General features: G+C 33.1%; 10 protein-coding genes across 10 annotated transcripts, besides 18 other annotated features; 3 read left to right on the forward strand and 7 right to left on the reverse strand.

The window, feature by feature from the left end:
• Positions 1-214: 214 nt before the first annotated feature.
• Positions 215-1,425, reverse strand: TA11770 (uncharacterized protein; the record flags this gene model as incomplete). The annotated part of the gene is made up of 6 exons (XM_947442.1): positions 215-321; positions 358-434; positions 515-593; positions 758-917; positions 961-1,021; positions 1,052-1,425. The coding sequence occupies 6 exons, from the start codon at positions 1,423-1,425 to the stop codon at positions 215-217; spliced, it is 858 nt and encodes a 285-aa protein (XP_952535.1).
• Positions 1,372-1,425: a sequence feature (Signal peptide predicted for TA11770 by SignalP 2.0 HMM (Signal peptide probability 0.959, signal anchor probability 0.002) with cleavage site probability 0.653 between residues 18 and 19).
• A 250-nt stretch (positions 1,426-1,675) lies between these two features.
• Positions 1,676-3,213, reverse strand: TA11765 (uncharacterized protein; the record flags this gene model as incomplete). The annotated part of the gene is made up of 7 exons (XM_947443.1): positions 1,676-1,980; positions 2,013-2,113; positions 2,180-2,313; positions 2,364-2,422; positions 2,488-2,691; positions 2,721-2,957; positions 3,030-3,213. The coding sequence occupies 7 exons, from the start codon at positions 3,211-3,213 to the stop codon at positions 1,676-1,678; spliced, it is 1,224 nt and encodes a 407-aa protein (XP_952536.1).
• A 488-nt stretch (positions 3,214-3,701) lies between these two features.
• Positions 3,702-3,779: a sequence feature (Signal peptide predicted for TA11755 by SignalP 2.0 HMM (Signal peptide probability 0.676, signal anchor probability 0.305) with cleavage site probability 0.539 between residues 26 and 27).
• Positions 3,702-5,864, forward strand: TA11755 (uncharacterized protein; the record flags this gene model as incomplete). Its single annotated transcript, XM_947444.1, has 1 exon — positions 3,702-5,864. One exon carries the CDS (start codon positions 3,702-3,704, stop codon positions 5,862-5,864), a length of 2,163 nt encoding a protein of 720 aa, XP_952537.1.
• Positions 3,720-3,773: a sequence feature (1 probable transmembrane helix predicted for TA11755 by TMHMM2.0 at aa 7-24).
• A 203-nt stretch (positions 5,865-6,067) lies between the features above and the next one.
• TA11750 (uncharacterized protein) lies at positions 6,068-6,362 on the reverse strand (the record flags this gene model as incomplete). Its single annotated transcript, XM_947445.1, has 2 exons — positions 6,068-6,251; positions 6,289-6,362. The coding sequence occupies 2 exons, from the start codon at positions 6,360-6,362 to the stop codon at positions 6,068-6,070; spliced, it is 258 nt and encodes an 85-aa protein (XP_952538.1).
• A 1,254-nt stretch (positions 6,363-7,616) lies between these two features.
• On the forward strand, positions 7,617-10,556 carry TA11745 (G-protein associated signal transduction protein, putative; the record flags this gene model as incomplete). The annotated part of the gene is made up of 9 exons (XM_947446.1): positions 7,617-8,409; positions 8,441-9,152; positions 9,208-9,369; positions 9,401-9,634; positions 9,712-9,852; positions 9,883-9,972; positions 10,002-10,130; positions 10,216-10,396; positions 10,428-10,556. 9 exons carry the CDS (start codon positions 7,617-7,619, stop codon positions 10,554-10,556), a joined length of 2,571 nt encoding a protein of 856 aa, XP_952539.1.
• Positions 8,947-9,015: a sequence feature (10 probable transmembrane helices predicted for TA11745 by TMHMM2.0 at aa 434-456, 466-488, 524-543, 558-575, 619-638, 658-675, 687-709, 719-741, 762-784 and 799-816).
• Positions 9,043-9,111: a sequence feature (10 probable transmembrane helices predicted for TA11745 by TMHMM2.0 at aa 434-456, 466-488, 524-543, 558-575, 619-638, 658-675, 687-709, 719-741, 762-784 and 799-816).
• Positions 9,272-9,331: a sequence feature (10 probable transmembrane helices predicted for TA11745 by TMHMM2.0 at aa 434-456, 466-488, 524-543, 558-575, 619-638, 658-675, 687-709, 719-741, 762-784 and 799-816).
• Positions 9,405-9,458: a sequence feature (10 probable transmembrane helices predicted for TA11745 by TMHMM2.0 at aa 434-456, 466-488, 524-543, 558-575, 619-638, 658-675, 687-709, 719-741, 762-784 and 799-816).
• Positions 9,588-9,634: a sequence feature (10 probable transmembrane helices predicted for TA11745 by TMHMM2.0 at aa 434-456, 466-488, 524-543, 558-575, 619-638, 658-675, 687-709, 719-741, 762-784 and 799-816).
• Positions 9,712-9,724: a sequence feature (10 probable transmembrane helices predicted for TA11745 by TMHMM2.0 at aa 434-456, 466-488, 524-543, 558-575, 619-638, 658-675, 687-709, 719-741, 762-784 and 799-816).
• Positions 9,782-9,835: a sequence feature (10 probable transmembrane helices predicted for TA11745 by TMHMM2.0 at aa 434-456, 466-488, 524-543, 558-575, 619-638, 658-675, 687-709, 719-741, 762-784 and 799-816).
• Positions 9,899-9,967: a sequence feature (10 probable transmembrane helices predicted for TA11745 by TMHMM2.0 at aa 434-456, 466-488, 524-543, 558-575, 619-638, 658-675, 687-709, 719-741, 762-784 and 799-816).
• Positions 10,024-10,092: a sequence feature (10 probable transmembrane helices predicted for TA11745 by TMHMM2.0 at aa 434-456, 466-488, 524-543, 558-575, 619-638, 658-675, 687-709, 719-741, 762-784 and 799-816).
• Positions 10,238-10,306: a sequence feature (10 probable transmembrane helices predicted for TA11745 by TMHMM2.0 at aa 434-456, 466-488, 524-543, 558-575, 619-638, 658-675, 687-709, 719-741, 762-784 and 799-816).
• Positions 10,349-10,396: a sequence feature (10 probable transmembrane helices predicted for TA11745 by TMHMM2.0 at aa 434-456, 466-488, 524-543, 558-575, 619-638, 658-675, 687-709, 719-741, 762-784 and 799-816).
• Positions 10,428-10,433: a sequence feature (10 probable transmembrane helices predicted for TA11745 by TMHMM2.0 at aa 434-456, 466-488, 524-543, 558-575, 619-638, 658-675, 687-709, 719-741, 762-784 and 799-816).
• Positions 10,557-10,965: 409 nt separating the features above from the next.
• TA11740 (uncharacterized protein) lies at positions 10,966-12,570 on the forward strand (the record flags this gene model as incomplete). The annotated part of the gene is made up of 3 exons (XM_947447.1): positions 10,966-11,280; positions 11,313-11,945; positions 12,040-12,570. The coding sequence occupies 3 exons, from the start codon at positions 10,966-10,968 to the stop codon at positions 12,568-12,570; spliced, it is 1,479 nt and encodes a 492-aa protein (XP_952540.1).
• Positions 11,194-11,262: a sequence feature (3 probable transmembrane helices predicted for TA11740 by TMHMM2.0 at aa 77-99, 150-172 and 185-219).
• Positions 11,445-11,513: a sequence feature (3 probable transmembrane helices predicted for TA11740 by TMHMM2.0 at aa 77-99, 150-172 and 185-219).
• Positions 11,550-11,654: a sequence feature (3 probable transmembrane helices predicted for TA11740 by TMHMM2.0 at aa 77-99, 150-172 and 185-219).
• Positions 12,571-12,661: 91 nt separating the features above from the next.
• On the reverse strand, positions 12,662-16,291 carry TA11735 (translation initiation factor if-2, putative; the record flags this gene model as incomplete). Its single annotated transcript, XM_947448.1, has 14 exons — positions 12,662-12,712; positions 12,757-12,899; positions 12,960-13,026; positions 13,150-13,740; positions 13,833-14,039; positions 14,152-14,694; positions 14,749-14,948; positions 15,001-15,096; positions 15,156-15,472; positions 15,504-15,814; positions 15,873-15,953; positions 15,985-16,026; positions 16,065-16,117; positions 16,192-16,291. The coding sequence occupies 14 exons, from the start codon at positions 16,289-16,291 to the stop codon at positions 12,662-12,664; spliced, it is 2,802 nt and encodes a 933-aa protein (XP_952541.1).
• Positions 16,292-16,589: 298 nt separating this feature from the next.
• On the reverse strand, positions 16,590-17,148 carry TA11730 (PHF5-like zinc-finger protein, putative; the record flags this gene model as incomplete). Its single annotated transcript, XM_947449.1, has 3 exons — positions 16,590-16,763; positions 16,831-16,943; positions 17,094-17,148. The coding sequence occupies 3 exons, from the start codon at positions 17,146-17,148 to the stop codon at positions 16,590-16,592; spliced, it is 342 nt and encodes a 113-aa protein (XP_952542.1).
• An 80-nt stretch (positions 17,149-17,228) lies between these two features.
• Positions 17,229-21,076, reverse strand: TA11725 (uncharacterized protein; the record flags this gene model as incomplete). Its single annotated transcript, XM_947450.1, has 2 exons — positions 17,229-18,042; positions 18,072-21,076. The coding sequence occupies 2 exons, from the start codon at positions 21,074-21,076 to the stop codon at positions 17,229-17,231; spliced, it is 3,819 nt and encodes a 1,272-aa protein (XP_952543.1).
• Positions 21,077-21,165: 89 nt separating this feature from the next.
• On the reverse strand, positions 21,166-23,699 carry TA11720 (protein kinase, putative; the record flags this gene model as incomplete). Its single annotated transcript, XM_947451.1, has 3 exons — positions 21,166-21,974; positions 22,006-22,317; positions 22,394-23,699. 3 exons carry the CDS (start codon positions 23,697-23,699, stop codon positions 21,166-21,168), a joined length of 2,427 nt encoding a protein of 808 aa, XP_952544.1.
• Positions 23,700-25,334: the final 1,635 nt, after the last annotated feature.

A 25,334-nucleotide genomic window follows, 5' to 3' on the forward strand; every position in this document is an offset into this window, starting at 1 on the left:
AAGAGGTTAGGTATATATTGTTTCTGAGACCCCATAATGTGTGGTTTGGTATAAAATTAACATTGATAGACATAACACAAATGTTAATATAAATTTTTAATAAATTAGTTTTTGAAATGTTAAATGGCAGCTACTAGTTCCTAATTTTCTGCCCCGTTACAACTTCATCAATTCCTTCCTATTATTACTTGCTGTTATGATTCTAAAATTAATATTAATATATATTCTGGTTCCAGGAATTTTCAATTTCTTCCTCTGCGCGTCTTATTCCTTCTTCTATTTCACTCATTATTGACTCATAATGCTCGATCATATTATTGTCTAATATACATTATTTTGGTTTATATTTTGGATTACCATAGTTAAGTCTTTCCTTCCAATTCATTGAATCCAATACTTTCTGTTCTCTTTCATATTTGCCCCTCATATCATCACTACATTAATCTTATTACTCAATTTTGTCAGTGAATATCTAGTCGTTTGTTATTTAACACTATCAATAGTATTGTTTTACTTTTTATTAACTGATTTTTCTCTCAATTCCTCCATTAAATTACATGGTGATGTTATATTATTCATTAAATCCTCAAACCCTAGAGATATGTCTTTAATAAAATATTTTACGTAGTTATACTAGTAAATTTTATGTTTTTTGAAAAATTAATTAAAATTAAATATTTAAAATATTTTATATTCAATTTATCAAATTTCAACTAATTTTAATTTTTTTATTTTTCAAATAATTACATAGTAGTACCTTGTAGGTGTGCTAATTGATTTGCTTTTCTTTTATCGTCTTGAGATGATTTGGCTATTAGTACTATAGGTTGTTCCCTTAACTCTAATATAATATTGACATTAATTAATACTAATTGTACCTGGATATAATGTGTCATGTTCTCTCCTGAGTGTTTTTCCTACTGCTGAGATTTTATTCAAGAGGATATTTCTCCTCTTTACCAGTTCATTCAACTTTTCATAATTTGTATCGCTCAGCTTTTCCGATAAATCCTTTTCACTCCTATATCATTTATTATTTATTATTTATTACTTTTCTAATTCTTTCATTTTATCCTTTGCCTCTCCCATATCCTTTAACTCTTCGTTCAATTTGTACGCCTCTTCCGATAATTCTTTATTACTAATTTCCACTCGATTATTATTATTATTCACACTGTTGTTTACATTATTATTATTTATATCAGTAGTTTTATTTATATTATTATTATTTAAATTATTATCATTGTTGTTGTTTAGGGATTTAGGATGCTGGAATTCGATTCCCGGCTGTAGATTCTGGTCAGCGTTGTATAAATTAGTTAAATGTGTGTCAGAATTAGGGAGTTTAGTGAAGAAAATGGGAACCTTATGCGATATTGCAGGATATAACAACACTAATGTGAATGTGTACAATTTCAAAAACATTATTATAATCTAATCCAGATTTCTATAATTTAAATATTACATTTTTATCATAATAAAAGATTATGATTCCGAAAATTACTAAATTTGAACTTTAATTGTGGTAAATCTCCACACATGGAATTACTCTCCAAAAGTACCCAGAAAATTTTAACTTGTTCACTTAATGGACTTTATAAAATAGTTATAAAAATGCTAATTTAAAAAACTAAAAAATTCACTATTTTACAAATTTAGTGTTAATTTTATATAGTTAGTGTGTTTGGATATTGAAGATTTTAGGTTCGATTTTGTATACATTGTTGGAGACTTTATCCCAGACCTCCATCCGAGGTGAAATGTGTAATCCCTCAGTCACGTAGTAGAAAAACAGAATACAAGTTTTAAGATGATTTGGTTTAACGAGGCCAAGCTCAACAGAGTCCTGAAACGGAATTAAGTTCTTGAACTTGTTCGGCTCAATTTCCTTAATCATTTTAACAGTCAAATCCACCCTAACTTTACTCATTACTTCCAATAATATCGTTATGCTTGTTTCATACACTTGGTTCAAAGCACCTATATTTGGATTAAGTTTGAATATTGATTACAATTTATTGTAATATCTCCAATACAATTATTTGGTTGATAATTCGCATATTCTAATTTAGTCCACAATGAACAATTCTCATTCTTCCATTTATTTACATTCCTAATATGAATTAACTCAATATTATTCAAGAATTCAAGTGCATAAATGAACTCTAGTTTGGATTACCATTTAATGAAAACTGCCGGAGTATCAAACTCATCAAAATCTACAACTTGTAATAATGATATAAAATTACCGTCATTAATTGGAATTGTTAGGTTCAATTGTTTTCCATGGCTTAATATTACCGGTAACTTAATCTAATCAACTATTAATCTAACTATATAATATTATTTATAGTATTAAATACTGGAGTTGTGTTCAAAAGTTTTCTGAGTTGCAAATCCTCAAGTTCAATGTCCAAATGCTCTAATAAAACATAAAATAAAATAAATAAATTACAAAATTGAATAAATCATAGAATAAAGAATTACCATTATTAGTAAGTTTAAGGTAAAAATGGTTATATTTAAGGAATAAGTCGATTTGTAAGGAATGTTTGACGAGTAAATTACCACCAACTCTAAAGGCTTGAAAAGGTACAGAAGTGTCATAAATGTTGTTTTCACACTCAAAATCGTCTGGAACTGCGTGCAGTTCAAACTCCAAAATCTTTCCAATAGAACAATCATTAACCTCTAAAAGGCGTTGAAATATCATAAATTACCCATTCCGATGAATTTTAAGTGTAAAATGAATGGATCTTTTCCCTTATTAATCAGACATTTATGCCCTGGAAAGATGTTTGATATGAATTTATCACTTCTGTTAAGCTTAGATGGATAATCATCTTCTTCTCTCAGAATAAACGAGGTGATTAACAAATTTTTATACTTTTCAAACCAAAATGGTGATGGGTATTCTCCCAAGTGTGTAACCAACAATCCAAAACAACATACTGAACCTAATTAATAGTATTAATAACAATGATTAGGAAGATATAGTGAAGTAAAGATAATTGAGGTGAGGAAAATACCTTGTTGTACCTTGTAAACTTTTTTATAGTCAAAACTACCATTTTTAATTAAATTAACATATTTTTCACACTCTTGTATATAATTTTCATCCGGAAAATCTAGATAATTGTTACAGTCAAATTCTAATTTCACTAGAGTTATTTGAGTCCCGTTAAAATTGATATATGACGAATTCTTATCCATCACATCACTTTATAAAATTACACAAACAATGAATCTTCTATTCGGAAACCCTACCATTATAAACAATAAAAGGAATAAAATATATATTTTAAAATTCTTTAAAAAATTTTAATATATTAATAATTAATTTTTAAAAATTGTGTTATTTATAAGAATCTACCCTGTAAAAATTGGAAAAATTAGTTAATCAAACAACAACGATAATTGTATGTTAATTTGATCACACATTTGTTGAATTTCAACTTCTACAAAAATTTTAAACTTAGTTATTCAATATTTTTACTAGATAATTACTTTGTTCTTAGCCACCTCATCCATTCAATCGCTAGCTAATTTTACTTTGGCTTTTACATTTTAAATCGAATAGAATTTTAGATTATATTAATCAAGACCTTTATAAATTATTTATAAAAAATTTTAACTACTTAGTTGTAATATATTTGTCCAGTTTTGTACCAAGTGTATTTATAATACCAACCTTAATAGTAATGGAATGCCAAAAAACAGTCAGAAATTTCAAATATCTTTTCAGTTTTATTATTTTATTTATATTAGCCGTAGAATCAAGTCCGCCAGAGATCTGTCGACCAGTAAATGAATCCGTGAATTCCAATCCTGAAAGCCCAAAAAATCAACCAAAAAGATTAAGAACAATTCCCAAAACAGAAAATAAACCAGGAGATTACGAACCTCAATGTAAAATTCCCAAATATGACGACAACAAATATAGTAATGATATTGAGAAGCACAAACATATCAAGACAATAGTTAAAAATTATGACTTCATTACCAGCCTTTTTGCTCAAGAAAAAGGTGAAACTTATAAGGAATATGAAAAAACACTTTTAAATGAAATTTTAACGAAAGTTACAGACTCATTTAAAGGTATGACACCTGAAGAAAGCTATCCATTCATATTCTTTACGATCAACACAAGTTATGAAAATATGGCCGAATTTAGGAAAGACATGATAGAAGCGTTGTTTTACATTGAAGAAAACATGAAGAATGTGTCCTCGCTATTCTTTGAACAGTTTGCCCAAGTTCTGGACAGTGTTTCGATCTTAAGAATTCTAGATGAAATTGAGGACAAACAAAGTGAAACTAAGAATACAGCACCTATAGATTTAGATGATTTAAACTGGGATGTAGACACGGACGATGAAATCGAGTTATTAAGACAAATTTCAAAATCCACAAACAATCCAGAATCAAATGATAATATAGAAAAATACGTTAATATTAAGGATAATACCAATAATAATGATGATAAATTAAAACCAAAGATTGACACACCTAATTCAGAAAGTAAAGATAATGTAAACAAGCCATTAATAGATAATTATGGATCTGAAAAGGAGGAAAGTAATAATTTAAACGCAGGTGAATCTGGGAGTAATTCCAGTAATAATGGATTGAATATCGTATTTTACTGGAATCAACACCTGAATCGAGTCCCTACGCTGTATAAGCCGGCAGACTTTGGTGAACTGGGCAGTGTTTCTGAGGGATTCAAGAGTTTTGCAAGATTCATAAAAGAGGGGTTTATACCAAGTGTTCTGCCACTTAGAAGCAAACTGGCACAGGCCATGACAGCGGCAGTAATAATAATGCAGGAATATGGAATCGTTGATCTTTTGATTGAACGATGTAGAATACAACCAATGCAGAACAAATTTCTAATGAACACGCTTTTCGAGGCAAATATTAAAAAGAATTTGTACGTTAAAGACACTAGAATCCTGAAAAGATTGCGCTTGGATAAATTATTTGTGCTCAATGAGTTTAAAAAAATGAACGGAAAAGAATACACAGGATTTACGGGAGAAAATGAAGAGTTAATTGACGCAGCAATTACATTTTCAAGTAAACTGTTCCCAAGAATAGACTTGAAACCCAGCGAATGTGCAACTCAAGACACCCAGAAAAAACAATGCTCAAATATAGTTGGTGGACATGAATATTGTGTAGTGGAAGAAGATGAAATGGAAAATTCAGATCTTAAAGATGTGTTGAAAAAAGGAAAGATAGATGTTTTGATATACTCTAGAGATTTTGATAAGTCTATGAGTTTTGATTCTTTTTATTCCAAGGAGTTTTATCACAGGCTATTACTTGTGGCAACTGAGTTAATAAGGCGTAAATACTGTATTTTTGATTCAAGGGAAATTATAATTGAGTATAAACGATCCATTAATCCAATGGAGGATTTGATTAATAAAAAGGGACACATGACTGGACTTAACTTCATGGTTCAGGACACTTACCCCTCAAGGTTGCTCTTTGGTAGTCAAACAGTGAAACTTGGAGTCCCACTGCTCTCACACAATAGTTTTGTTGTGGTCAACAAGAAATTTAAAGTTAGAAATTTGGACGACTGGTACCATTACATTAATAGAAAAGACCATGAGAGTAAGGTTATTCTGACCAATTTCTCCGAAGGGTGTTTTTTGTTTTCAAATGCTCTGGACTTCAATATCTTGTTAAATCCCCTGAACGGCGCCACAGAAGTTTTAAATGCTATGGATAAGCACAATCCCGTTGCGGGAGTGTTTTGGGGAATTTACCCTCCTGAATCGGGCCATTTAAAGTATGACTTCATCCAGTTTCCCTACAATATTAAACAGGGTCCTAGATTTAGGGAACATTAATTCATTAATACATGCACACATAATTAATAATATAATAATGTATACAGCTAGTGTCAATATAATTAGTGGTAAAAATGAACGGTAAGATTGTTGAAATCGCAGGAACAAAACAAAGTTGAGGAGAGTTTGATGTGGGAAGTGGAGTACATTAGGCAGTTTTGAGGTTTGAATAGGGAAATGAGATTACCTAGAGAAGGTGAGGATTAAAAGGTACCTGAAGTATCGTAAAGGGCAGATCCATCGTGGCATCCTGATACATGAAGTGATTCCAGAGTGCCATCTTCACTTGTTACAAAGTCCAAATACCAAATTGGAGTTTTGAATCTGTGATGTTCAAGAAATGAGCTAAGGTTCCGGAAATCGAATTTATATAAACAATTGTCGAATCTAATCATTTATTTCGATTTATAATAGTTAATGATACCCGCCAGAATAGAATAAGTTTGTTGATTTGGGCAAAAACTGAATGGTTGTGACTCCGCTAGTGTGACTAAACATTTCTAAAACTGTGTTTTTTACCTTCTTTCTGAGGAAACTGGATCAAATCCCGACCTAACATCGAACAATTTGATGGAACAATCATCAGAACCTTGAATTTATGTTATATAAAATCTCTAAACTCTGATTCTATGAAAGTACCAGTAAGTATTAAATTTGGATTTTCTGGGTGAAACGAGCTTGTCCAGGTCTGATATGTGGACGCTTGGCTAAACTTAGTTTAGAAAATGAAACCTTACAATTTAATAACTTCGGAATTTCTGACCAAAAACCATTCGCCGCTGGAACAAGTTACACACATTGAACTGATAATCAATAAATTTATTTATAGAAACCTGGCATGATCGTCAAAAGTGGACAATGACAGGGGAATTGGTAGGGGATCCTGATCTAATAACTTTATCTCACTCTTCTTGGAAATGTTAATTGTATGTCCATTTGTTTCCGATGAATTTGACTCTGATGAGCTGATGTAATATTGAGCAAGTTTACATTCAGAGGAGATACAGGAAACGCCGTAGCCCTGAAAAGGGAGTGAATTTCATGAGTTAAGTAGAAACTTGATCAAATTTGGTCCAAAAACAGGACAAAACACCGCCAAGATCATGACCGAAGTAATAAATCTCGGGCTTTTCTACAGGAGAATCTCCAGATAGGATACTAATAAATGGTAAAACATTGGTAATCTCACTAATTAAGGTAATTTGATGGATTAAAAAAGAACAAACAGCCATCACGACGGTGATTAACTGAGTCGTAGCGATAACAGCAGGCTGCAAAAAAGTCAACAAGGCCAGGGTCTAAAAAGAGTTAAGCGAAAATTGTGAATACCTGAGGGATTCTCAAATGGGAAGCGACGAATGCAGTCAGGCTGTGATTCCAGTTTAAATTCTGCGATACTTTTAAATTCAGACATAAGTGATATGATATAATAGAATTTAATAATTTTTTAGAATTGGGGATAAGGAAAGTCAAAAAATAATCTATGAAGTTCGATAAGAAATATTATACACATATTCAAAATATTAAGTAAAATGAATTTAATATAATTATTTATATATTATTTGTTTAAAATTTTCTTAAAAGTAAATAATCAGGGTCAGGAATTTTAAAAAATCTTAATTAGGAGGGTTAGTGGGCCAATTTAGATGTGTATTATTTTATTTAATTTATCTGTAACATTAGATCTTTGTCATATTATGAATTTTAATAATCTCATAAAAGTAGTTAAATTCTTAACTAAAAAACGAAAAAATGAAGTTTGGCTCGAAACTAGAAACATTCCTGGTTCCAGAATGGGCCGATAAATACATCAGATATAAGTACCTAAACAAGCTACTAAAATCAGCACAAAGATTTAAAGCCAGTGAAAAGGAAGGAGATGAGGATTTGGAACTCCAATCTAATATCTTTGTATTAGATTTAGACGATTCCAAAATTAAATCATTTGAAAAACTTAATAAAACCAAGCAAAAAAGCTCTTTTGAGAATGATTTATCAATAGAAATTCCAGAACTGGAAGATAACATGGGAATTCGCGAAGATCTTAAGCCCACAATATACACAATGCCCAAATCTAACACATTTCCTAACTCCAACGCGGAGCGTTTCAAATCTTCACCAAACTTAGAGGATCCAAAAACGACACAAAAGTCTAAGAATGTAATAGATGTGATAACAATAGTGGCAGAAACGTTCGAGGAAAAGGGGCATTTGAATTTTCAACAAATACCAGAGGTAGTGGAACTGAGCCATGGATTACCGAACAAATCACCTAGTGTGATTAATAAGTTGAGAAGTTCAATGGCAAAAATTGAAATTTTAGACCAAGAAACTGAGAAAAATGATCTTGATACGAACTTGAATTCGAAAAATGTAGAGACTGAAAATGCAGTTAAAGAATTAAAAGTTTCCGCACCAATGAAATCTACAGGTCATACATACGGTCCTTTAAAAAGAAGAAAATTCAGGAACAAATTTGTTAGGAAAATGTCATCCAAAAACCTTTCTATGTCAAGGAATTTGGCAGGCTTCAAATACGACCTATGTAAGTTACACGTGAATTAATAATTTTTTAGCGTCAAAAGTTAATAAAATATACTTTAGAAATAAGAAGATTACAACTCCAGATTCACAAGCATGTTTTGACAAGTCGTTGAGAGATGATATAAGGACAGTAATCATGCATTACAATTCAGAAATGGAATACATTACAATTCTAATTGATTATCTGAGAAAAGATGTGGTTAACAGGTCAGGAGATCTAGATAAATCGCACATTAAGTTGCTTCAAAAAGCAGTTACAGCACTTTGGGATTCGTCAGATAAGCTGAAATCATATTTAAATACTAATATCCTAGCAGTTTACAAACTGCTAAAAAAGAAGGATAAACTTCTACACACTAATGATTTAGTCGCATTATATCCATCATATAAGCAGACTTTACTGTCGATCGACTCGTTTAATGAGACTAATGAGGCAATTTTATCACTATATGAGCTAATTTCCGAACCCGAAGCAGTTGATTTTAACAAGATGAAGATGGAAGTGGAATCGACAATGGACTCGAATTTTATTCCAGCCTATTATCTTTCATACATGATGGGACTATGTAGTGTACTTTTCCTAATGAGTGTTTTATTGAGTTTTGCACACTTTGGCAAGGGCTTTAATATATCACTGCTGTTGGCCCATCTGCCTATTTTTAGAGTCTTTTTTATCTTTGGTGTCATTTGGTGCGGTATCGGCTGGTGCCAAAATTACCTAGAAACCTACGGAGTCAACTACCAGTATACACTTACTCATATATTTATAGTTAATCAGATAAAGTTTATTGTTATGTAGTTTATCATTCACTAATAGGTTTTTGTTTCAATTAAGTAATAACTATTCGGTTGATGAGAAGGATTTCTATTTCTTTGGAGCGTTGCAATCATTTGTGTGTCTTTTGTTATTCGTGTTCTTTATCTTGGACTGTAAAATAGACTTCTTTGGAAATCACAACCTGTAATTTTGAACAAAAACAATTACTTTTTAGACACTTCATTTATCCAATAATCTTGATTATCTGCTCGTTCATGCTCATTCTCCTCCCAAAGAAGAACTTTAAACTCAAACTGAGGAGGAAAATGCTATTCGCAATATTCAGATCATTGACCTCACCAGTCTGCGTTGGGCCGCCAGTTTCACTGGCAGATAGTATTTTGGCTGATGTCTACACTTCACTCACCAGGTCTTTCGTCGATATTGTTTACATTTTTTCATACTTCACGTATGTAATTTGGGCCCTATCAGATAATTACTCCTAATTTTAACCTTATTTGTAACTGGTTTTATTGATTTCTTTAGGTATGGATTATCGAACAATACACATCACATGCATGAAGGTAATTTGAGAGTTTATAAAGTGATTTCAGACGTGGTTAACTGGGTGATTCCCAGTGTTATGATAGCGCCGTTCTTTCTTAGGTTTTCACAGTGTCTCCGAAGGTTAGTTCCGGCATTTAAATAGTTCACTAGGTATATTAACGAGAATCTGTGGATTCACTTTGGAAACATGGTCAAGTACATTTCTGGAATCATCTGCGTAGTGGTTTCATCGCTTAAATGGTTTCTTTTCAAGCATAACTTTTGTTCAGGCCACTAAGTGCGGGAAACGACAGACTAGCGGTCATCATAACGTGCTACATTATGGCCACAATCTACAACTTTCTCTGGGACTTTTTCGTAGATTGGGGTCTATCACCGCCTCTTAACATTTTCAAAAGGTATACTATTCTAAATAAAAACTACATAATCATTGTTAATTATATTAGCGTTAATCTAAGTGTGTAAACGCATAAAATGTAATAGGAGAGGAGATAGAAGAATGTATAGATTGAAAGCATACTACATAGCGTGTTTGGTGAACCTGCTGTGTAGATTAACATGGGCATTAACGGTGACTCCAATAAAGCCAATTGAACATCAGGAGTTATCACACAACATCATGGTGTTTATAATATCACTGGTCGAGATTTTCAGACGAATAGTGGTGAGTTGAACTACACATTAAAATAATTCAGTGGGTCACGTTCCGGCTGGAAACTGAACACCTGCTGAACTCGTATAAATATAGAACGGCCCTTTGGGTCCCGAAGCTGTATAAATGTAAGACGGCAATCGTGAAGGAACTCTCGGTTTTGAACAAATGATATTAAATAATAATATCATAAATTATATTATATATATTAACATTTTTTACAATTTTTTATCTTGAATTTTTTCAAGTAATTATCTAAAATTACGTAGGAAGGCCATGTAAAATTTTGGTAGTATAATCCATATTTAATAAATATCTCTCCTTATGACTATGGGGATTTGATGTTATTTTAGTATAATATTTTATATCATTCACGTCCAATTTTTCAGTTATTTCCCTAAAAACAAATCGACATAAATATGCAATTTAATTCTCCTAATGTAAGACTCAAGTTGACCAGCACTGTAATGTAACGTCTCCATAGTTCCCAACGCCATTCAAAGATTTAAACACTCTAATTTCAAACACTCGAATAAAATGGTTGAAGTCAAATGATTCTCTTTTATAAACAAATTTAACCCATGGCCACTCAAACTTACGAAACGGACCCCGCAACTGCCCTGGAAACTGAATTTCAGGCCGAAAACCCTGATTCAGAGCCAAGCCAAATATCCAGCGACTTGACCGAAAATAACAATAGATTAATTCAGTACATCCGATCCATGCCCCTGGTGTCAATCCTCTTCACCAGAAACATTTCTAATGACTCGTTTTCTAACGCATCTAACCGAATTTTTATTTTCAAGTGCCTTATGTCATTTCACCTCCTAATTCTTATCACTTTAGTTGCTTTAACTTCATTCGCGATTTATTACTATAATATCAGATTTTACAAGGTAACTTCTTAATTAATATAATTATTGTATAGATTCAGACGAGGCCGTCAGAAACTTTGATAGTTTGTTGGCTTCTGAGAGCCATTTGGCACACAGTCAACAGCTCCTGGTCTCTGAGATATCACTACATAGGGGTAAGAAATGGACCGAACCTGAAGCTGAGCCAGACGTTCTACAACATCGCCTCGATCCTGTGGATCAGCCTTACAGTTGTGTTTCTGGGCGTTTCGCCTCGTGAGGACCTAAAAACAGTCTCCTCCAGAATTTGCTACTTCCTGCTTTGGCTTACTATCGCTTCCTACGTTGTGCCCATGCTCGCCTACACCTTCATCTGCATTCTACTCTACGTCACCCTGCTTATTGTGATTTACTTCAGACATGGTTCAATTCCGCTGTCGTCCACAGCAATGCCAGTTAACCTGCTGAAGAAGTTAAAGGTTGAGCGGTACCGCGACGTTTTGAAGAAGATCGATAGTTCTGAGGAGTCAGTTGAGTTGGCCGAATCTGAGGTTAAAAATTCTGACTCGGAAACAACACTTTCACAAGGTGCTCAGAAAACCCCTTCAAACCCTCAAGTTAATTCAAAAAACATAAAAGACGTGCTTTTTGAGTGCGTTAACAACAGCGAGATGCTGGACGAACACCTGTGTTCAATTTGTATTCTGGTATTTCCATAAATATATTTTTAGAATTTATTTTATTATTAGAATTTATTTAATTATCACAATTTATTTATCACGGCATTATGAATTGTTTTAGAATATAAATGATGTTGACAAGGTCTTTTTGTTGCCATGCGATATGCGGCATTTGTTTCACCGAGATTGCCTCAAGAAGTGGTTCAAGCGGAGTTCAGAATGCCCCATCTGCAGAACTAACATCACGCAAATCTTGTCCGGCAAAGACAAGAAAGCTGAATCCAAGAAAGTTGTTCCAAGAGAACCCGAGAGTAATGAACACGAACTCGTCGATATTGTTATCCATTCCTCTTCAACATCCCACCACACACCATCACAATATGATTCCTATTCAGAGTCTGAATTTGATGACTCTGAAAATCTGGACTCGGGATTAGATTTAGGTAATTCTGAAGATTTGGAGGCCCAATTCGAAGTAATAATGAATAAACCGGAAGAAATGGAAAATTCTGAGGATTCGAAAGTAGAATTTGAAAAAACTGAGGATGAACCGGAAACAAAATTGGAAGATACTAATGATAATTTGGTGGTGGAATTGGAAAACATTGTAGATGTCGAGTTGGGTAATGTTGGCAATGCAGAAAAGGCTTGATCGTATAAAGAGATGGGCTTGTAGATTATTAAGTATACATGTATAACAGTTTGTACTTAATTTACAGGTTAATTTTATAGGTTTATACTTGTTAGAAAATATTGAAAACCTTCTTCAACTGAGCAACCAGCTTCCACCCGTCCTAACAAATTATTATTTTAAAATTAATTTTATTTGTTAAAATACCATTGCCACTTCCTCTCGGAAGTACTCCTTTAGAATGTCGATAGATTCCCTCGTGATCTTAGAGTAGACCTTGTTGGTGTGGTCGAAGTGTCGTCCATATGCAACGTTCGGTTCTCCTACAACCTTGATACAGACTTCCTGACCTAAACAATAGTTATGGTGTGAGTAATGAATGGTGTAGAGAAATTGATTAAAGAAATTACCTTTCAATGCCTGCTCAACCGGTTTCTTGTTATGTTCCAAACTAGCAACTCGACCCAAAAACAATTGCTAAACATTTTGTCAAGTATGTATTAGGGTTATGGGTTATAATTATACTAATACAAGTGTTTCAATAATATGTGTAGCTAATTATATAATTAATTATATAGTTAATATATAATAATAAAGTACTGAAGTTTTAGTAATTGCAACAAGAGGTGTATTTGATTTGAGAACACCTGCATCCACATGAACTCCAAATACAAACGGGTCCTTTTTGTTGAACACACAATGGGGTAGAATAGTTAATTCGCAGGGGAATACTACGTTTTGGATTTGCTGTTGCTTTCTCTCCTCCTGAACCTGGTCCATATATGCGAGAAACGAGTCCAGCAGATGATAAATAATATCAGCTGAAAGAAGCTTGACTCCCAGGATTTCAGCCTCTTTTTCGGCATCCTGGGTAACCTTGATGTCAAAAGCAAGAATCGTTGAGTACTCTGGGTGCCCCTTTTCACGCATAATTGACGCCTTTTTCACGTCTTTCTTCTGCACTGGCCCGATATTAACGGAATAGATCTTGATTTTCTTGTCGTTTAGAAAGTGCAAGAGGGCCTCCAGAGACCCCAGGGTCGAGGCCATGACATACACTCCGATACCGGTGCGGTCAATGCAGTCGAAAATTGACGAGATGTCAGTCATCACTTCATTGCACAGCTCGTCGACATCGTCGCCTTCACCAACCACGAACAATTCTGTTCCTGCAACTGTGTCATCCAACCCCTAAAATCGATATTAACAGTTAAACTAAGACTTTCAAATTATTTATTTACATATAAATATATTAGTAGTCTATTATAAGTTTAAAAACATACGTTAGCAACGATTTTAACACTCATTGCCGCTTTTATGTATGAATGTTTCACGTATTCGCCCTTGACTCTGAGTTCAGATAATGGTTGTGGTGTCAGCAGGGTCCTAATTGTCGTCACTATTGGTCCTGATAACCCGCACAAAACTATTTTATCTCCTTCTCTCAAAATTCCATCCAATAATATTACATCAATTGTGACTCCAAGTCCCTAAATTAATATTATATAATAAAATCAATATTATATAATAAAATCAATATTATATAATTAAATCAATATTATATAATTAAATCAATAGTTTGAATAATTGTATAAATTTAACCTCGATAGTTTTAACTTCGAGAACTGTACATTTCAGCTTTTGCGAAAAGGTAAGGCGTTTACTCATTAACAGCTGTGTGAGCTGAACAAGCAGGTATAGGAGGTCAGAAATGCCTTCACCGGTGATTGCGGAGGTTGGGCAAATGGAAACGTTCTTTTTGATGTTATCATTTTCCCAGTAAAGAGAAGAGTTAAGTCCGTTTTCACTCAACTCTAGCATGATTTGTTTGGTCCTGTCACTGAACTCTAATTGGGATTCTTTGGGCTGTTTTTCAAGAGATTCTCTAAATGTTAGCCAGGGTGTGGAACTCCAGTTGTAGATCCGATCAATTTTGTTTAGTGCAATTACAAAGTAGCACTTTCTGGCCTTTAGAAGGTTGATGCTCTCGATGGTTTGGGGCTCAAGTCCGTGCATAATGTCAACCACCAAAATAGCGATATCACACAAAGAAGAGCCTCTGGCTCTCAGGTTATTGAACGATTCATGTCCGGGAGTATCAATGATAAGAAGTCCTGGAGATTTTACGTACATTTCCTCATCAATCTGAATATTATTTTATTTAACTGAATTTGGAATTTTTTATTTTTAAAATAATACCTTGTGGCAATGCATGTCAAGTAAATCTTTGGGAAAGAAAGTGGCTCCGATTTGCTGAGTTATACCACCTGCTTCTGCGTTTTGCACGTTACTATGTCTTATTTTGTCGAGTAACTTGGTCTTTCCTGTATCAACGTGTCCTAAAACACAACATATCGGTGATCTGAAATCATAAACATCGTCATCCACTTCATTCACAACTATAAATTTATCAACAATTTATTACTATAATAATAATAGTTAAAGAATTACCATATTTTACAGATTTAACAGGTTTTGTGGCAATTGTTTGGTTAGTTTCCTTTTCATAGTCTAGATCTTCCCAATTATCAATATCGCTTTCGCTGACTAAATTGTTGTTAAAACAACTTTTTAAGACTTTGATGAATATATATTTAGTTTTTTACCTGTATCTTCTTCATTAAGATCATCTGAAGTTGGTTCCTGCTGTTCATTTGGGTTATCTTCTGTTTCTTCAAATTGGACAGATTTTACCCTCTTGGGTTTCTTCTGAGGTAATGTTTTTTTGGGCTGTTCATTTTGATTTTCGTCAAGTATCGCTTTTCCAAACTGTTCTAAAAATCTTTTACTCATTTCGGCAGCAGCCTTTTCTTTTGCTGAGGTTGGCTTTCCCTCCTTCTTTTTACGTTCTCTTTTCTCCTTCCTTTGTTGTCTTTTCTTCTCCAGAATTGCAAGGCGTTCTCGCTCTTCCTCCTCTTCTTTTCTAAAAGTTTTATTTGCTTAATAATCTTTACCTTCTTTCCTCCTCCTCTATTCTCAGTCTTTCTTCCTCTTCTCTTTTCGCCTGTTCTTCCATCTCACGCAGTTTACGTTGTACTTCAGCTGCCATTCTTGCAGCTTGTGAGAGTGGCTTCTTAGGGGCTACAGTTTTTTCCTCAACTTCTTCAGCTTGTGATTCCTTCTTCTGTAATTTTGCCTGCTTTTTCTTCTCCTTCTTAAGTTTGTTCTTCAGAGTTTTAGAGCTGATTTCCTGTGTTTCTTTCTGTTCTTCTGAATTTGGATCTTTGGAGGATTCTTCAGGTTTGGGATCGGATTTATCATTATTCTAAAATTTTATTTAAATTAATAAACAATTCAGAATATTAGTTAAATTGAATTAATACCTTTACTTCTAAAGTGCCTAAATCAGCTAGAAGTTTATCGAATTCATCATCGTCGGATTCCTGCTTTACACTCTTCCCCTTCTGTAACTGTGATTAGCTCCTTGAAAAGTACCTTTTTCTTTCCTTTTTGTTTAGAAGGTAAAGTATCTCCCTCCTGAATGGATTTTATCTGGTTTCATAAACTAAACATACCGGTTCTGTTTTCGAGGTAGAAGGCACATTGTTTGTTTTAACACGATTCTCTTCTAAAAATGAGTTATTAGCATAAAATTAAAATTAATTTAATTATTAATATTTCGGTCTGTTATTTTTTGAATACCTTCGCTGGAAGGATCGTTTTCATCTTCCATTAACGAATTGAAAACGTTGATCTTTTTTTGGAGCAAAATTTCCTCTTCCGACTCACTATTTGATGACATATTGAGTACATAAATGACATAATTGTGGTTATAGGATTATGAATTGAAAATGTAAACAATGCATAAAATATTCTGATCACATGTTTCCGACATACTAGTAAGTGTATATCACCATCATTCCGTATTTTTATAAATTAAACCAAGAAACGCTTGATTTAAGTTTTTGAAAATATGAAAATACCAATTAACTAAATAAAACAGTTTAAAGTATAAATAATGGATCATTTAGTTTAAGAGGATGTGTAAGTAAATAATGTGGAATCTCGAATATAAGATTATAAATATTGTACAAAAAATGCTAAATAAACTGTTTCGTCTGTCCATATTTCTTTTTTTCGTAAAATAAGTCTGTTTTTGCGCTTCCTAGATTAATAATCTTAGGGCAGCCGTCTCTATCCTTTTCACATTGGCAACATCCTTTACAATAGTATGCATCTGAGATTCCAGGGCCACCGCAGATTACGCATCTTCCCTATACAAGAATTTAATGTCAAATTTATTTTTTAAATCAGTTTTAACTATTTTTAGACTGTATTTACCTGGTTAATTCCATAATTACATTCGTCGCATATTCGAACCAGAAGGTTCGGTCTTACGTAAGAATCACAAATTGGACACTTTCCATCGCACTTTTCACATAGTCTTCCAATTGCTAAAAATGTATATATATTCTTAATCTAACGAGTTACTAAAATATACTAAAATATAAACGAATTATAGCTTTTTAAATAATTGTATTTTATAATTATTTATTTTTATAAAATTTGTATATTATAATTATTTGTGGAAGATCAGAAATTACCTATTCCTGGCTGTTTTCGACACATTACTAAATCGGGATGATGTTTAGAACCCATTTTAACTTAATTTTATATAATTAGCGATAAAAACGTTTTTGATTAAGTAGGAACAATAAAATTTAAATAAATTAAAATGTCTAAAAAATTGGAGTGATCTTTAAATCTACAACTTGGTGGTACTTGTGAGGCGAGTATTGTTTAACCGTTTCCACATGTAGCAAATGGAGTCTCCAATCAATATGACTTAAACCTGTATGTTTTTTGCAAAGTTCGTGGAAGGACCTCAACACATACATACTGAATAATTCACAGTTGGAATCGTGTAATTTATCTTCTTCGTACTGTTTTGTTGTGTAAAAGGGTTCTCCAACATCTTCCCAACTCTGCGAAGTTGTGATAGATTCAATAATGTCTCCTTTTTTCTTCCTTGATAGTCCATGTATATATAAAATCCCTCCATACTTCTTGTTTAGTGCTGCCATTGCTGGTATCCAACCCACTCTTGAACTAGGTAAAAGACCCAGTAAAATTTTATCTGCCTTATCAATGTACTCAAATCCATAAGTTTTTCCAAAATTTTGACAGTTATCAACTCGTACTTCTATTCTTGATAAATCTATTTGGTTGGCTTTTGCATTTTCCTCCAGATACTCAATGGCTGTTGGATTTACATCCACACACAGAACCCTTGACACTATCTTCTCGTCAGTAAATTTAAGTATTGGAATTGTGAAATAGCCAATTCCGCAGAAGAAATCAACAATAATTTCACCTCCCAACTCGTATTTGGAAGAGTCCTTAAGTTCATTATCTTTAACCGGCCGAATGGGCTCAAGACAACCATCGAATTCTATATAGGAACTAAGAACCCGATATTCACTAGTGCAATGGAATCTATTTACCTTCCTATGGTCCTTATATTCAGCAAAGTACATTTTTTGTATTCTTATCCTAAAGAAACATGATTTAAGCCACCTTACCTTTCCGCAGAATTTCCTTTAGAGAACATGTTCGATTTGATGTTGAAAATATACGTCACTCCATTTTCTCTTATTGAAACATCGCCATTCCCGTACAGAATCTTAACTTGTCTACGTCTTTCTTCTCCTTCGATTTCTCCTACAAGTGACACTGAGGATACTTTAAATTCCCTTGAAACCTGCTCCCAATCAATTTCTGGAAAATCTGAACCATCCAAAGGAGTTATCAATAGATTACTCCCCAAAACTTCGACATTTTTAACACTATTTTCAAGCCCTTTATCTTTAAATATACTTAGTAATTTATCCTTCGGTTTTTTAATTCTTGTTTGTGAATCAGGGCAAGAATAAACTTTATACTTACTTAGAAATTTGATATCTGCATGATTTGTAATATTCTTAACTGGTAAGAAAAAAACTGAATCATATGTGGAATAACAGCATTTCGAACATATGTTACAGGAAATACACAAATTTTTATTACTGCATTTGGAACATTTTGTAAAATCTTCAACGTTCTCGCAGGCAATGGAATGGTACAAGTAATTGCCTGAGTCGTTGAATTGAAATATTTTCCTATTCTTGTCAAAAATTTTTAAAAGCTCAAGTTTATTCTTTAAACTCTTGACTAATATTTTATCCTCTACAACTACATACAAACCCAAAATTTTATATTTATTTGTTTCAAAATTTGTATCTTTGTTTCTCGCTACATTTTTAGGATCTTCTTCACACAACCCTTCACAGCTCATTACAATTCTCAATGGTTTATCGTAAAAGGATCCATAATTGAGCATAGCTGGGACTCCTCCTCCGATTATCCACAGTTCTTTGTGGTTACAATTTCCATATTTAAATGATATAACTGTTGATCCCATTCTTGCTCTTGTTCCTTTGGGGATACTCATCACCTTTTGCAACATACCTTCAGTCGTGTTTAGGTAACATATCTCATCCATAAACGCCAAACCTCCAAACCCACCAACAAGAAAATAATCATCATTTTCCAGTGGAACGCAGCAGTGGGACATTCTGTTGAGTGGATATTCTTCATTTTCATAATTTTTACACAACAAACTCTTATGATCTATCGTTCTATTGTCTAAATTGAATTTTATTAAATGATCCATTCGTTTGAATTCTGGATTTAAAATTTCATCCAAGTTCTCACATCCTCCAATAAAATACAGACAATTCTCAGAAGCGCTGTGTGCCAAGGAACCACTAAACAAACCTAAATATTCTGATTTGAACAAAAAATCCCATTTTACTGTAGGATTTAGTATGTCATTTTTGTGAATTTTATAATTAACTGTGGATCTCCAGATATCTCCTAGAATATTGTCGTCCAATGGGCTACATGAGGACGCCCCTCCACTCATAAAGAATCTGAATGTACTATTAGAGTTATCACAACCTTCATCATCATTTAGTCGTTTATTTACCTTTTCTAAACACATTGAATGTCTAAATCTTGGTGTGGGTATATTTTCTCCCTCCACTTTGCATTTGTACCAGTTTGTCTCAATATTTCCATTGAAATTGTATACATATAGCATATAAACATCATTTGATGCTTTGTCTCCACTAATTCTTCCTCCAAACGTTATAAATACCGTCCCGTCTGAGATTAGAGTAGAGTCAAGCAGCGCCTTGGGTCCATGTTCATTTATATCAATCACTTTGAATCCTCTTTCAATTTCATTCAAATCACACACACAAATCGTCTTTGATTTGGGTTTTTCGTATCCTCCATACACCACAACATAATTTTTAGACGATGCCATACAACAATGTGTTCTAGCCAGCTGATTGCATTCGCCATAGAATGACATAATATTTACTTTCTTTTCTCCTTCATATCCGAAACCCATGGTTTCCCTTTGAACCAATTCTGTGGATCTAATCATATCAATATATCTATTATTCTTATCAGAAATCTTAGGTAAATTCTTAAATACATTATCATTTTCAATAGGTTGAACGGGTTTTGGAAGAATAACTCCATTAGTTTCGAAATCTATCAACAATTTGTGATATAGGGACAGAAACTGACTAAAATTTTGACCCATTTTAATGTTACACGTATTCATTAGGTGAATTAAATAATCATTTGAAATGAGATATTGATTTTTCAGCAGAATCGGCTTATTGTTTTCTATTTTATAACTTTTTATCATTATTGGCGTCTCAAGAATATTATTTCCTCTTATTGCCAGAATATACTTTTTACCTGATGAGCATAGTCCAGACTGCTTTAGACCCACGCTCTTACAGATGTTTAGCAATCTTAGTGCATCTTCAAGTGTATTACAATCGACGTGTATCAAAAATGGCTCGAACTTGAGTAGAACCTCATTTTCAATTTCTACTTGGTTATCTTCTGTTGATGCAGGACCAGAATCATCTTTTGTCTCCTCTTCTTCTAAATCTTCTTCCAATTTGTAGCAGGTAGACTTATTTTTTGGGTTTGATTCTATTGATTCTGTAATTTTTGTCAGTGAACTATCTGACACGTGTGTATGTGAGCTGTATAGTATCCTTCCCGACCTACCGTATATAGCATTCTTTTTATTTTGAAAGTTGTTGTCCTTTTCAAAGAATACTATTCTTCCGGAACATGACGACGTTGTCACGTAACGGCCAGAATTGACTATTAGTTTCATTAGTGGAACAAGAAGAAAATCTATAGATTTTTTTAGTGACTTGTCAAATTTACTAGTATTTCCAGTTTCATATCCATATGAATTGATATATTCCATGAGATTATTGGAGGAATCTCCACATCTTGGTTTCAATTGGTTCCATCCTCTTTTCTTAGCTACATTTTGTACATTTTCATAAAGTTTATTTGATAAATAATCATTTATTTCATTTACTTTTTTACTTTTATTTGTAATTTTCCCCAATTCATTTAGGTTTTTCAATAAGTATTTTTCTGTTCCTTCATATATTGATTCCAGTTCATCTTTAAATATTTCCGGGACTATTCTTGAATCACACATATTATTTCAGTCTAAGCTGAAATTTTATCTTATTAATAAAGAATCCATTATATAATACATAATGATGAATGAAAAATTATGTGGACACACTATAATATGTTAGTGACTTTTTTCCTCTTGATTCGAACTTGTCTTCCCTCTTCTTTATGTGAATGGTCAATAAGATTAAAGCTCATCATGAGGAAGAACTCGTCAATTGACATTGATGCTTCTTTATCCGGTCCTCTTGTTGACCTTAGGAATCCTCCAAGACCATGTGTGTTTCCTTCCATTTTATTCTGGAAATAAATCTTATCTGAATATTCGCACGCGTCGCTTATGATGTTGTTGATGCTGCTTAGTATTTGTGCGTCTGTTTCTAGTTTCACTTCGAGGTCTCGGTCCATGTATGCACTTATTTCCAGGTTTGAGTAGTCGTGTGTATAACTTGTCGTCAGTCTTGCCAAATCTTGTTCGTTGATGAATAGGCTACGTCTTCCTGGTAGGTCTGAGTGGAGTCCTGCAAATACGTTGGCTATGAGGTCATTGTTTTGGCAGAGTTCTGCGGCCATTTGCGAGGCTACAAATTCTGTGAATCCTATCTCGCCGACGTTTAAAAATTGTTGCAGATAGTAGAGTTTGTCAATTTTGTTATTATATGTGTTGTCCTTATTTGGTTCTGAGTTGAGTTTGTAGTAGTTGACGTAATTGGTCAAAGATGGTATTGTGAGTGTGTTGAGGTCTTGTGAGAATGAGACAAGGTACTTGTACATGCCGGTCAGGCTATCCAGTTTATATTCTGAAATTTGCCTTATCATAATGCACAGTGCAATTCTCTTGAGGATTGGGAATTTGTAAAACTGTATAAGTTTGTCAATCAATGTATTTCCATTAATGCTACGGAGCAAAGGTGCATACCCTAAAAATTTTTTTAAATTAAAAATTATTACCGGTGAATTTCTGGAAATACAAATGTTTAAGGGAATCAGTGGTCGAGATTCTTTTCGAGGGATTTTTGACCAAGAGTTTCTTCAAAAGGTCATAGGCCTCAGGTGGTATTGTCGCGTAAATTGGGTGTGTCCAATCAATTTCTTCGTTGACCACCTTGTTCAACTTCTTAACGTCGGACTCGTCGTGGAATGGGCACGTTCCCAATAGAAATATGTGTAGCATAATTCCTGAGGACCACGAGTCGCACTTGGCGCTGTAGCAGTTGTGGCCATTACACTTGATAATCTCAGGCGCTACGTAGTATGGAGTTCCTAAACGAAAATTAGTTCAATAAACTATAATGTTTCTATAAATTTTATGTATATTTAATTAGTTATTTCCAAGTACCTGCTCTCGTTTTCAATACTCTTGGTGATGAGTTGGCGAGACCGAAATCGGCCAACTTAACAGTTATATCATCATTATCCTTGATTTCAATATCTTCAGACTTGTTTGTGTTTTCATTAACGGTGATTAGGAAGTTTTCTGGCTTTACATCTCGGTGTGCTATACCTCTAGAATTGATGTAGGAGAGTGACTTGAATATTTGAACGAATATTCTGGGTATGATATTTTCCTTGTTAACTTCGTCGATGATGAGCTTGCTGAGGTCTCCTCCGCTACAGTACTCCATGACTAGGTAGACGTTGTTGTTTTTTCCTGTCAAGATCATTTCCTTGTCATCCATGTTGTTGATGTTGTTGAGGTACTTTATTATCTGTTCGTTGAGATAGATCTCCTTGACCTTGACTATGTTCGGGTGATCGTTCCAGGAGCCGATTGAGACTTCTCTTAATATGTGGAGCAGATTTTTGGAGCCTGTCTTCTTTATTTTGTCAAAATTCATTATTTTGGCGGCTCTCGTTGGACTTGTTAGGCTGACTCCACAGAATTCGTACTTATTTTCGCTTATTCTTTTTATTCCCAGTGATAAGTTGTTAATCGGTGGTCTTAGCTTGGTTGGGATGAACTGGTATAGGTCCAGGATTTCAACCATGCTAAACAGTGTCTTTACGACTCCGAAACTTCCCCTTCCAACAACGGGGCCTTCCAAATACTTTTTTCTATAGGTTGTATAATTTCCCTTCAGTACGCTGCTGAAGTTTTTGTGCAAAGGTTCGCTAACCAGGTCCCTTTCGGGTGCCTTTATTCTAAAACTTAAATCCTTATAAATGTTCTTTGTATACTTAATTGTTGCTTCTTTATATGGTTTGTACCTTATATTGTCTTTGTTATTACTCTTACCTCTTGAAGGTTGCTCCTTTTGTTCGGGGCTTTTAGGTGGTGTAGTGAGGTCCTTGGATGGGCAGCAATTTTCCGCTACGCCTTTAACGGGTGTGTTGGTGACTGCATTGTTTGTGAGTGTGCTCGTGATTATGTTAGAGTAATAATTGTACTGTTTTGTTGAGATTGTTGTTGCTGTTGTGCTTGTAGTTATTGAGCTTGAGAAGAAGGAATTGTTGGTTATTGTTGGTGTCCTTTTCTCTTCCCCTTCGTGTTTGTTATCTTTTGTTAGTAGTGTTGCTTCATTATTTGTTTTCTTATAGTTTTGTGGTAGTTTGTTTTCATTGATGCATTTGTGGCCGTTATTGTTGACAAGATTCCATGAGTTCATAGATCTTGTTTGAACAGATAATTTTCTATTTGTTGCCATTTAATTTATAGAACAGATTAAAGTTCTGCATTTAATCCGGTTTCCGAGAGATAGAATATTGTACATAAAAAATTAAAATCCAAAAATTCATATTAAACTTAAAATCAACTTAAAATGTGTAAAATCGATAGGATTTATTTAAAATATGGAAAAATTAGTTAAAATATTTTTTGGTTGTACATTCGTAATTCGAAAGGTGTGAGTGGTTTCATAACATATGAATTCCGAAAAGTATACAAATGACGGAAATGTGAACTGATGACCTCAAACAGGTGTCAAAATTTGAAGCTTACTCTTTATTGTGTTTGAACTTTGTTGTATAGGTTATTCATATGTGTAATGTGAAGTTATTGAATACCTTACAACAACCCTTTAAAATTGATACAGTATGGCTATCCTGAATCAGTGGTGGAATATCGGGGTTTTGTCAGTTTATGAACAAAAATATCAAGAGACGTTCACATGGTGTTTTATTCCTTATTACATTTCCTTTGGATTCTAGAGGATAATTGTAGTAATAAAGAATATGTGTTGATCATACCATTGACGTTATAAAACCAAAGGGAAGAATTTTTTACGAATTACAATCCGTTTTGGTTGGTTTGTGCTATTAAAATTGAAAAATAAACTACTGGAACAAAAAAGGAATAAGAGGGAGAAATAAGAGGGAAGGACAGCACCAGGTGGTGTGAATAATTTTTAAAATTTCTCGTCAGTCCATATTTTTTATCAACCAAAGCCTGTTACCATCATTCGGATATATAATAAATGATAGTAAATTGTCGCAATTTTATTCTAGTTGAAAATAAATAAAGTTTTTTGAGTGATTTTTCGAACCCTAAAAATGACATAAAAATTATAGTTATTATTCCCATTTAAATTAGCCCAAATCCGCATCAGTATAATTTAAATTGTTTATATTTTGTTATATGAGATGTATTTGCAATAATTCTTACTGTAGACGATGTTTTTGATTATACTTAGATAGTCAATTAATAAATTTTTCACCGAATTTTTTTCATGTTTTCATTTCCCTAGATTAATCTATGTTATGTTATTTATAGTTTAATTATATCATTATTTCACAATTATGAAGTTCTTTTGTCTTCCTATTCATTATATATTTTATATTCCGTTTTGAAGGCTTATTTGCCCAAATATTTTTCTTCCTAAAAGTTCAGATTGTATAAAATATTCTTGTCTATTCAATTCTTTAACAAACCTTTTATTATCACTTTATTATTTGACTTTTTGAACCACTGTGTATGGTGGGACAACGGAATTGCTGGTGAAGAATTGTACGAAATTTTAAGATATATTTAGAAATTTGAACAAATATTACATATATTACATGTAAAAAATATATATATTACACAGAAGAAAGGTACATCAATAAGTGGTTGAATAACATTAATGGTGTGTCAAAAATAATTAAAAATAAATAATAATAAATAAATGAAATGATTTTATATTAAAATATTAAAACAAAAGGCTATATAATGATTAAACGGTATAAAAAACAAAATTTTAAAGATTAATGTGTAAGACAATGATTGAAAAACATTAATAAATAATAAAATGTGATTGATATAATAAGAACAAGAGTCCAAAAAGAATAATTTCCCAAAAGGAAAC

Source organism: Theileria annulata, chromosome 2 (assembly GCF_000003225.4).
Source record: "Theileria annulata chromosome 2, complete sequence, *** SEQUENCING IN PROGRESS ***".
In the NCBI taxonomy this organism is placed as follows: domain Eukaryota; phylum Apicomplexa; class Aconoidasida; order Piroplasmida; family Theileriidae; genus Theileria; species Theileria annulata.